Source organism: Myotis nattereri, assembly GCF_964212035.1.
Source record: "Myotis nattereri genome assembly, chromosome: 1".
Classification (NCBI taxonomy): Eukaryota; Metazoa; Chordata; class Mammalia; order Chiroptera; family Vespertilionidae; genus Myotis; species Myotis nattereri.
In genome coordinates, this window is record NC_138075.1 from 215,595,888 (window position 1) to 215,607,917 (window position 12,030).

Sequence of the window (12,030 nt, forward strand, 5' to 3'; positions counted from 1 at the left end):
TCCTAGGACATTACACACGTGGTTCCTGTACTAAATGTAGCCCAACGAGTCTGCTGCTATTTCTAAGGACCGAACAAAGGCACAACCAAAGTGCAGAAACAGAAGCAATGTAAAGGAACGGGGGAACTTGGCATGTAAGGCCAACATCACCGTGGACGCACTCAAATCTTAACTGAAGGGCAAAGAAATGTTTTCTGAGTAGGAGACATCTGTGGAGATGCTCAGTACTGGGGAAGAAAAGATTTTTAAAAAAGCAGAGAGAGAATTGGAAAGATAAGTTACATTTGCATTTTTATAATCTCACAACTATCTGTTTCTAAAGTACTTGTCTTCCAGCTACTTTAGTTCACCATCTAATAAGAGCATCTTGTTTTAAGGTTACAATGACATCTTGGACTAGGCTACCAAAAAAATAAAAGGTCAATAAAAACATGCTTCTGCTGAGATTTTTCTCATTATGCAATAAGGGCACCATCTTCCACCTGGTAGCAAATATTTCTATGATTTTTTGTTGTTGTCATATGTCAAAAAGGCAGAAAACACCCTACTGAATGAAATCACTGGGAACATTACAAGTTCAAAATAAAATGTTTAACTTACACATAATACAAATTATGTACAAGATCAGGTGGGGGAAACCTGAACAAATCCTGAAACATGGAGACACATGTTTGCATGGGGGAAGGGGAGAGAACACTTCAAACACCAACATGTCCTGTGCCATTAACTCATTCATGACTAAATGGCCACACTTAATCCCATGTAAATGTTAGAACCACTTGGATCACCACTATAAATACATTTTTTTAAAAAGAAAACATGAAAATAATTGTCAAATGTCTGAGAATAGAGACTAGTTCATGTACGTGGCATGTATTGCAGGCAAGGCAGAGGCATTTCTTAAAGCTTTTGCACAGACTTCATATAATCTTTAAAAAAAAATGCAGGGCTTTACAAGATTTGACTTGCTGAAATCAAAACAATTTCAACTCATAAAAAGTCGTAAGACTTCAGCTTTAAAAAAACAAAGAAAGAACAGTTCCAGCCGTAGACCAAAAAAACCTGGGAGTATGACAGTGAGACTCGGCAAGCGTGGTCAGGCTTGGAACCTGAGCGTACTGACGGGCAGAAGCTCCGAGGGGCAGGGAGAACACCTGCTGGAACAGGTGTGCTCTATGCGGTGCTATAAAAGGTATGGTGAACATGTACCTTTACTAAAGCTTATACAAGGTCCTTGGTCCATAAAACTATGTTAGATTTGTGTCTTCTAGTTTCATTTTTATTCCAGCCACATCTCTATTTCTTGCCCATTTAAACAAAACCAACCAAAAATAACAGCTGAAAAAAACCGGAGTTCCCAATAGTTTTTACATGTCGATGATGTTTTTTTGTTTTACTGTGGCTTCTGCACTTCCAATCAGCACTTGCGGATCATGGGGTTTTTGAACAGTATCACCTGGTATGAAAAGTTTTCCCAAGAAACCACAAAAGACTGTTCACTTTTCTCTCTCTCTCTCAACATTTTGCCGCACTGGAGTCAGTTTAAGTCCTAGCAACAAGACGGTAGTTAGGACACCACTGTTGCTGTAGATGATGTGACGTTGGTTGAATTTGTGCTGACGTTTGTGTAACTGCCCTCGCTGTTTGTGTTTGATTCATTAGGGGGCACTTGGCTTGAATTGGCTCGAAGGATTGCTCCCGCTGCACTGCAGTGTGGCCGAGGCCCTGGTTCTGGTGTGTAGGTAAAGGTAAGGCTGGTGGAATAAATGATTCCATCATTTCGGACCAAAGTTACTGGAACCTGGACTGGCTGCCGGACCCATCTCCAACCTTCTCGGAATGCAGAAATGTCTGGGACAACACAGAGCATACTTTCTCCACACCTGAGGAGGAAACAAACACAAGGCAAGTTTTAGAACTGAAGCTTAAAATTGGGTTGCTTAATACATAACAATCAGTATCAGGAAAGAGTCTCAGATACCCACCCCCTCCAACTCTGGATGATGTAAAAAGTTTTACCAAGTACCTGTACATCGTTTCTGCTTCTACATCCCCAAACCACACTCGTAAATTTGGAGTGAAATTCTGTCCTGTGAGTTCAAGCATTGCGACGTCCCCGCCACCATTTAGCTGCAATTCACAGAAAATCAGAACAGCATTGAGAACACTTTTCACTCCTCATTAAAGTGCACAGATTAGTTTTTCATTCAATTATCATTTGCGAAAAATGGGTGATTAAAGTGCTTCTTTTAAATCACATGCTTATAAAGACAAAGTAAGCTTAAAAATCAAGGTAACATCCAAGTTGGTTTTAAATTTTTTTTGCATAAAATTAGGCTCTTATTTTTGTTTTTCTATTACCAATAACATAGAACAAAATACCCAAATCACAATATTTGGAGAAAACTCAAAATTATTGTGAAATAAAATTATGCTAAGTCATAGCTGAGAGAGGTTACAAGGAGGGAAAAGTCAACTTGTGAGTAGGTAGTCTCACCTGAAGACTCTCTACGACAGGCACGGGTGTGACAGGGGCGAGGACAGGGCCCATTCCCTCGTAAAAGGTATACTCTGCCTTATCCGTACTAATGATTGTCCAGGAAGCTCCATCATTTATCATCTCTTTATTTGGTTCTTTTGGGCATGGAGTGGCCTTATGAAGAAAGTATAAAAATTTTTATATGCATTGCAGCATAAGACAACTTTAATAAGTAACATTTTTAGACTAGAGTTAGCATGGAAAGAATTTAGTAAAAATTTATAAACTTCACAAGCATGGTGCTTTGCCAAATCCTAAATAAACACAAACAGAACCCTATATAATAAAAGACTAATATGCAAATCGACCGAACATTGGACTGACCGATTGCTATGATATGCACTGACCACCAGGGGGCAGACACTCAACGCAGGAGCTGCCACCTGGTGGTCAGTGCAATCCCACAGAGGCAGCGCCGCTCAGCCAGAAGCCCTGAACTGGGCTCATAGCTGACAAGCGCAGCGGCAGTGGTGGGAGCCTCTCCTGCCTCTGCGGCAGCACTAAGGATGTCCGACTGACAGCTTAGGCCCAGGAGCGGGCCTATGCCATTAGTCGGACATCCCCAAGGGCTCCTGGACTGCAAGAGGGTGCAGGCCAGGCTGAGGGACCTCCCCCCACCCCCGAGTACATTGGGTCTCTAGTATTAACATAAAAACCTGACACATAGTTTTTATTATAATACTAGAGGCCCAGTGCACAAAAATTTGTGCACTTGGCGGGGGGGGGGGGGGGGGTCCCTCAGCCCGGCCTGTGCCCTCTTGCAGTCTGGGACCCCTCGGGAGATAACGACCTGCTGGCTTAGGCCTGCTCCCGGGTGGCAGAGGGCAGGCCCAATCCCTAGGTGCAGCCTCTGGTCGGGCTCAGAGCAGGGCTGATTGGGGAGTTGGGGCGCCGACCCCTGTCATGCACAGAGCAGGGCGGATCGGGAGGTTGTGATGCCACCTTCAGTCACGCTCAGGGTAGGGCTGATTGGGGGTTTGGGGCACCACCCCGTCACACTCAAGGCAGGGTCGACGGGGAGGTTGGGGCACCGCCCCCTGTCATGCAAAGAGCAGGGCCCATCAGGGGGTTGGGGAGCTCCCCCCTGTCACGCACAGAGCAGGGCCCATCAGGGGGTTGGGGAGCTCCCCCCTGTCACGCACAGAGCAGGGCCCATCAGGGGGTTGGGGAGCTCCCCCCTGTCATGCACAGCATAGGGCCGATAGGGGAGTTGGGGCACCGCCCCCTGTCACACACAGAGCAGGGCGGATCAGGGGGTTGGGGCGCTGCACCCTGTCACACTCAGGCCAGGGCCGATCAGGGGGTTGGGGCGCTGCACCCTGTCACACACAGAGCCGCAGGGCGATTGGGGGGTTGAGGAGCTCCCCCCTATCAGGCACAGAGCAGTGCTGATCAGGGGGTTGGGGCGCCTTCCCCTGACACGAACAGAGCAGGGTGGATAGGGAGGTTGTGGCCCCGCCCCCTGTCACACACACACAGAGCTGCAGGGCGATCGAGGGGTTTGGGCGCTGCCCCCTGTCACGCTGATCCCGGTGCCGGGAGGCCTCGCTGCTCCGCTGATCCCGGTGCTGGGAGGCATCTTACCCTTTTACTATATAGGATAGAGGCCTGGTGCACGGGCGGGGGCCGGCTGGTTTGCCCTCAAGGTGTCCTGGATCAGGGTGGGGGTCCAGCTTGGGTGCCTGACCAGCCTGGATGGGGGGATGATGGCTGTCTGCAGCTGGTCACACACCCTTCAGGGTGGGGGTCCCCACTGGGGTGCCTGGCCAGTCTGGGTGAGGGGCTGAGGGCTGTTTTCAGGCTGGCGGGTGACTGAAGCTCCCAACCGCTCCTTTTTTTCATTTTCTTTTTTATTCTGGGCCAGCTTTAGCTTTGAGGCTTGGCTCCAGCTGTAAAGCCTTCGCTGCTGAAAGCAGGTATCTGGTTTGTTTGGGTTCTATAATCGAAACACTGTTTCAACTCCAGCTCTGAGATCCCGGCTGGCTGAAAGCAGGTTTCTGGAGTTTGTTTAGATTCTATATTTGTAACAATGTTTCAAACTGCAAGCTCAGAGGCCGGCAGCGGCAGGCAGGGAACGTTGGAGTCCTCCGTCACTGAAGCAAGCAAGCCTCATGTTCGCTTCAAGCTGCCTGGCTGCCGGCCGCCATCATGGCTGGCAGTTAATTTGCATATTGCCCTGATTAGCCAATGGGAAGGGTAGCGGATGTATGGCTAATTACCATGTTTCTCTTTTATTAGATAGGATGAAATATTTCAGTGACATATTAAATAACTGGTAATACCCTTCAGAATAAGCATTTCTGAGTATACCAGTACCTATATAATTTTTTAAATAAAAGGTCAGTATCTATGATGTAAATAGCTGTTTAAAACTCTTTAGGTATCCTGACTTGCTTGGCTGGCTCAGTTGGTTGGAGTGCCATCCCATTCACCAAAAGGGTGTGGGTTCAATCTCTAGTGGGGGCGAGAATGGGAGGCAACCAATCAATGTTCTCTTTCTCTCCATAGCTCTCTCTCTGGAAATCAATGAAAATATACCCCCCCAGGTGAGGATTAAAAAAACAAAACAAAAAAACCTCTTTAGGGATTCCTAAGAAAGAGAGATTAGAATACTCTCCTGCTTAGAAAACAGCTAGAAACCCATGTACTTTCTTAAGAAGCAACCAAGATGTGAATCAATAACCCCCACCCCTACCTTAAAACACCTGGACCAGTCCATCAGTGCTGGGCTGAGGAAACAGCTGTGTGTGGCCATACCTCTGGAACAGGTCTCCAGATGTTTACAAACTAGTTTCCCATGAAAGCATAACTCTCCTATTAAGTAAGATGCCCATGTCATGAATGTCCTCAGGAAAGCCTTCTGAATAAATGTAGTTAAAAAATAGCTTTTGAAACATGTCATCATTACTATCTTGGAAGACCCCAAAATAAATCTGGTGAGAAACTATGAACCCTCCCCCTCCATATACAATGTGTGCACACAACTTCAGGGTATTCACTGGACACCTGAAATCTACTTTTGGGTTATCCAAGAGGCCTTCTGTCCCCCAGAGCTAGATGTTAACTGTTTCTCGGAGAACATGTTCATGAGTTTTGAGTTCTTCCCTGAGGCAGGGTGACCATGTCGGAAGACTGTGGGTTGAGAACCCTTGGACTTGAGAAAACATCTGAACACAGCTTCATGTATTTGGATACAATGAACATTAAGCAAGAGCTTCCTGTTTCTGTATGCTATTGACCTAACACACATTTTAGGTTTCACCAGTAATTTAGAAACCTACCTGAAACTGGATTATTCTTTCTTGAGAAAGGCACAAGTACATTCTTTCTGTATCCTTAAGGTAAAATGCACATTTGTGGAGCTGTGACACAGGGTCATCTGCGTCCAGTAATGCAGTCTGCTTGTCAACTTTTCTGATTATCTGTGTGTCAACAATTGAACAAGAAAAGGCTGTCACATATGGAGAGTTTTCAGTAGGTATACTTTCGATAACCATAGAAATAAGCTATATAATAATACATCCCTTACTTGTCATGCACAAACATTTATAAACAACAGACCAGGTATAGAAAATGCCTTTAGATCGAAAGCATGTTAGAAGGTGTGACCTGTCACCTCTTCCAGAAGCACATTAAGCCAGGGCAGGCGCCTTGCTTTCTAGATCAGGGCTTTTACACTTCAATGTGCACACAAGTCACCGAGGGTCCTTGTTCTGAGCCCATAAATCTTGTGTGGGGGCCACAGATTCGGCATTTTTAACAAACTCCCAGCTGATGCTAATCCTGTTGTTCTATATCAATGGTTCTCAACCCTGGCTGCACATTAGAATCACCTGGGAATCTTTTTAAAATCCTGATTTCTGGGCCTCATCCTCCGGAAATTCTGTTTCTTTGTTATGGGGTGGGGCCACAACATTAGTAACAAAGAAACAGAATTTCCGGAGGATGAGGCCCAGAAATCAGGATTTTAAAAAGATTCCCAGGTGATTCTAATGTGCAGCCAAGGTTGAGAACCACTGGTCCATATTTTAAGCAGCAAGTTCAGATGACCTTTCCAATAAAATACAGTGACAAATTTTTAAAAAGTAAAAATAAATGACATAATCCAACATGAAAGGAAAAAACTATCTTTAAAGGCTACATTGGTGTAGTAGTCAGCGTAGTCCATTATCCAATATATATATAAATGATACCTATTTTAAGTGTGTATACACACACACACACACACACACACACTTAAATACTTGTAATAGGTATCATTTTGCAGATTAGGAATGGACTCAGGTGGTCAGGTACGTTCCTCAAAATCACCTGCACTGTAGCTGAAGGACCAGAATATGATTCCAGGGCTGGCTGCTTGCCCAGTCTGAACTCTTTCCATTACATGCCACGAGATTATAATCCAAATATTCCACAAAACACAGATGGATAGCTGAAAAATAATCCTATCAACCCTCAGAGCCACTGGTCACAGGGAAGGCAACCACTAAGTGTTTGATGATTATGAAAGTCACTCCCAGTAGTAGTATACAAACACTTAGAACTATCTCCATGTGAAATCAAACGAAAACTTCCTTGACTACATGTCCTCGTCCCTCCCCCTCACCATCCCATTTCACTTCTCTTTACAGAAAAGAAAACTCTTCTTCCTCACCATCCAGCCTCATGAACTCTTTCCAGACTGTTGTCTCCAAGTCTCCACTACAACTGCTCTTATCGAGGCCACCAAGGCCTTCCAGGTGAATCAGTCCTGTGCGCAGCCTCTCTCCTCATCTGATCAGCTTTCTCGGAAGCGTCTGACAGACATTCTCCTTGCAGAGACACTGCTCTAATTGGCCTCCCAGTGCAGTCCTCAAACCTCTTCCCTCCCCTCGCCATACCTGTACTTCCTGGACTATTTAGAGCAGTGGTTCCCAAACTAATTTGGCCTACCACCCCCTTTCCAGAAAAAATATTACTCAGCGCCCCCTGGAAATTAATTTTTTTTAAATTTTAATAGCAATTAAACAGAAAGATATATGTATTAATGTTTCTACCTTTTTCGTAAAATATAGTAAAGAAAGGTGTAAATTAGAAACACTGAAGTTTGAAATTATGAAACTATTTATTGAACTCAGAATAGAAAGGTAATACAAAAAGAGTTAAAACAAATGCACCTGTGGCCATCACCGCCCACCAGGGGGCGGTAGCGCCCACTTTGGGAATCACTGACTTAGAGGCTGGCAACTCCTAGGTTTACATCTCCAGCCCTACCCTCGCTCCAGCACTCATCTTGTATATTTAATAACTACTCAACAGTTTCACTTAAGATGTCTAATAGGCTATCTCAATCTTAATCAAAAACAGAATTTTTTATTTTCTCCGAAATCTCCCCCAACCCCAGCTCAATAAATGGCAGCACCGTTTACTCAATGCAAAACCTTGAAGTCACCCTTGACTCCTTGTTTTCTCACACCCAATCATCCAATCTGTTAACAAATCCTGTTTGGTGTACTTTCAAATAAATCAGTCACCACTCATCATCTTGCACTAGCATTACAATCCTAGTGCAAGATACCACTGCCCACTCTTGTCTGAATTATGACAAAGGCCCAACCACCAGCATCTCTGCTTCCACAGTTACCCCCTATGTTCTCCCCTCCCCAGAGCAGCCAGCATCATCCGCCTGTGCATAGATCAGCCGCCATTCCCTGTTTAAAACCCTCCAGTGGCCTGTTATCATACATGGAGAATACAAAGCCCTTAGGCTAGATAGAGAAGAACTTTACAAGATGTTGCCCGTGGCCAACCTCAGAGCCTCCTTTCTTGTCAAGTGCCCCTCCATCCCTCCTCCAGCTCTAGCTGCAGTGGCTTCCTTGCTGGTCCCCACACATTCCCGCCTTAAGTTCTTTTTGCACAGATTCTTCTGTCTTCCTGAAATGCTCCTTACTTGTTTGTGTTCCCCCAACTTCATTCTGGCCTCTGTTCAAATATCCCCACTTCAAAATAACTTTTTTGATTACTCTAAAACATTTTCCCAATTCCTATCCCTTTATCCTTTTAAAATCTGCCTTTATAACGTTTATATTAACCTTTTAACTTATCATACCACTTATATTAATCTTTTAAGTATCTCTTTAGCTGATTTTCTTCTATCTCCGAATTAAAGCGTAAGCTCCATGAGGACAGAAAGTCTGTCTTGTTCACCTGGCACATGAAGTTTCAGGACTATTTGTATAATCCATGTCTGCATGTAGGACTGTAATGCTTTGCTCCACAATGAACATCCTTACTAGTAATTTCTCACAGAAGTTTTCTAAGGATTGAATAAATCAACATATGTGAAAGTGCTTAGAACAGTGCTATTAATATTATATAGCACTGTTGATTTTTACCACTTGATTGTGTTCACAGATTTTTCTCCTTTAAATCACAATTGCAAAAAAGTCCCAATCTTTAAGTTCTTCATACTTGCACATTTTTAGCTCTGCAGTCTATTAGAATATTTGTCATTCTACTTATACCACCACTAATTTTTTAGTTTAAATAGTACATTTTTAGTAATTAAAGCTTCTAAGTCTGAAAGATTAATGAAACATAAGCAAAATGTTTCAATTCAATGCTAAAATCTTATGGCCATATTTAAATTTAACAAGGATTTTAGAGAAATAACTGATTTTTTTCAATGCTGTTAGTCTAAAGCTTCCTGTAAAAGTCTGTAAGCACTCACGCATGCGTCTCCCACCAGGTTCAGAGTCATGATGCACCTACAGTACTGCTGTTCGTGTATCCAGTTCCTCTACTAGCTAGTCATAAACTCATTCAGGACATGGGCCATGCGTGGTTCAATTTTATTCTCCACAATATTTCTTTGGACACATAGTTGAATGAGCTAGCTCTCACCAATAAAGAAACCAAGGATGTCCACTACTATTTGTCTAAGGAAATGCATCAGTTGGCTTTTAATGCCAAAGCAAATAAACAATATCCTTGAAATAGAGTGATACATAATGAAAAGAACTCAAGAAAAGAACTTGACTTGGTTTGTTTTTTCATTTGCATCTTCCCATTTTTTTACACCCTTCTCTCCCTACCTTTACTCTTTTTTTATTATAATGTCTCAGTTAATGTTTTATACATTAATATTACTACATTATCTTAGCGTATGAAATTTTAAGGGCAAATAAAAATCACCTTGTAAAACCATGAAAACATAGAAAAATAAACAATAGACAAAGAATTATTGTATTTACTTAATTACAGACTCAGTCACTGCTGAAATAGTACCAGAAAATGTAAGCCAGTAAAATATTTCACCAGAGATAAATATATATAGTAAATGTTCTTCCATTCATCCCAATCCCCAACCTGACTTTGAATCCAACTTACTTGAAAGTCTCCATCTTTACTATAGCTATATTGCTTTTTGTTTCAGAAAAAGAGGGTGAGCACGTGGGAGGGTATACTCAGAGCCTTTGCTTTCATTTTGGTAAGAAAAGCAGTTTTTTACTATTTCATGATCTCCCTAGTGAACAAAAATCCCTACACTATATGCCTCTCTCCCAATTTCATTTCCTTTTTAATAAATTTTTCTTCTTGTGGAAGAGTAAATTGGTAAAAATTAACTTATATATATTTCTAAAGAAATAAGAACATCTATGTTTCTGAAAACTTGGTCCTATTTGGGATGCAGTAGGTACCACAAAAAAATGAATACAGTGTGATCTGCATTAAGAAATCACAATGTAATTTTACAGCGCCCTCTATTGAACATGCTCAGATACACAACCAAAAAGGAAAAAATGCCACCAAAACTTACTAGAAACAGTTCGGCAGGAAGTTATTAAGAATGTATTCATAAAAACTGGCTAATTGCCTTAAAACATTTTAAACATAAAGTGGGGTAAAAATGTCAATTATAAATGCTTATTGATATCTCTTTTTAAATTAAAAAGCATGAGCTTGAATGTTGTGGCGTTTTTGTTTTCTTAATTTTTACTACACATATTATAAAAGCAAAAGTGGAGCCATACCAATCTCGGGAGTGCCATGCCAGTAACGGAACACACAAGTTTGACTGTTTGTCCATAATGGATGTAGCCATCCCGAACTGTGAACTCTTCTCCTTCAGACTCATCATCATCCACTGGTGGAGTGAAACAGAGATCAAACTGTTATCTTTTAGAATTCATTCATCTGCTTAGGAAGATAACAAAACTTAATAAATATACCCCCACATCTTGTTATCAAAAAGAATTTAAAAGCTTCACACCAGAAACATCAAATGCAATTTTAATACTCACAGAGATGAATGTAAAATGCTCCCCACTGCTGAGAACTGGCATGGAAATTACCTCCTTCTACATGCAAGTATCTGGTACTAACGGTCTGGGATCGAAGTCGATTAAACAGAGCCACCTTGGTTCCTGAGGCAATGCATACTGCAGAGAAAAAATAGCTCCGGTTTAGGTGACTGGAGGTGAGACAGAGAAAGAAGGGATCGGTACCTGGCAAGTTATGGTTGTTCTTTATTATAATTTAACTCAGCGGTTCTCAACCTGTGGGTCGTGACCCCTTTGGCGGTTGAACGACCCTTTCACAGGGGTGGCCTAAGACCATCCTGCATATCAGATATTTACATTACGATTCATAACAGTAGCACCATTACAGTTATGAAGTAGCAATGAAAATAATTTTATGGTTGGGTCACAACATGAGGAACTGTATTTAAAGGGCCAGAAGGTTGAGAACCACTGATTTAACTAGAGGGGGCCGCAGGGCGGTTGGCCAGCTGGCCCACCCCCTGGTTGAACTCCCAGTTGAACTCCCGGTCGAAGGGACAATTTGCATATTAGCTTTTTATTACATAGGATATTTACATTATATTAAATTAGTATTATAATTTAACATTCTTTTAACAAATTTTTAACCCTCCAAAAAATACAGGTTAATACTCCCGACCCCCCCAAAAGAGTCAAGGTAATTATCATTAACAATGTCAAGCTGAAGACATAAAATATGCCCATAAAAATCATCTTTAAATGAGAACTATACAATATGTCTAGAGAAGTGCTATTCAATAAAGGAAAATTATTAAAATAATAAATGTCCAACAGTGAAAATTGATGAAATAAATTATAATATCTATTACCATTTAAATAACATGTATCTAAATGCACTGATAAGAAACTATTCATAACAAACCAAATACAATGATGTTCAAAAATAGACCCAGAGTCATTGAAGCATGAACAGACTGTTGAACTTCAGAGGGAAGGCAAGGGAAGGTGGGTGGGAAGAGATTAACCAATGAACTTGTATACATATATGCATAACCTGTGGACACAGACAATGGGGTGGTGAAGACCTGGGGTGGGGGAAGGATGGGAGTAGGCTGGAAGAGATTAACGGGGGGAAAAAGAGGGCCCTTATAATACTTTCAACAATAAGGATTAAAAGAAAAAAAGAAAAGGGACAAAAAACTCATCTTCCTAGAATATCGCTGAATGGTA

General features: G+C 42.1%; 1 protein-coding gene across 6 annotated transcripts in view; it reads right to left on the minus strand.

The window, feature by feature from the left end:
- Nucleotides 1–516: 516 nt before the first annotated feature.
- RBPJ (recombination signal binding protein for immunoglobulin kappa J region) overlaps nt 517–12,030 on the minus strand; it is a 104,371-nt gene continuing 92,857 nt past the window's right edge. For 3 of the 6 annotated variants that reach the window (XM_081083063.1, XM_081083064.1, XM_081083062.1), the window contains 6 exons: nt 10,822–10,959; nt 10,552–10,664; nt 5,821–5,961; nt 2,498–2,653; nt 2,027–2,130; nt 517–1,883 (listed from right to left, as the gene is read on the minus strand). In XM_081083063.1, the coding sequence (XP_080939189.1) occupies nt 1,568–1,883; nt 2,027–2,130; nt 2,498–2,653; nt 5,821–5,961; nt 10,552–10,664; nt 10,822–10,959 (968 nt within the window). In that variant the 3' untranslated portion in view covers nt 517–1,567. The remainder of the gene's footprint in view (nt 1,884–2,026; nt 2,131–2,497; nt 2,654–5,820; nt 5,962–10,551; nt 10,665–10,821; nt 10,960–12,030) is intronic. The other 3 variants (XM_081083066.1, XM_081083065.1, XM_081083067.1) reach the window with 2 other exon arrangements.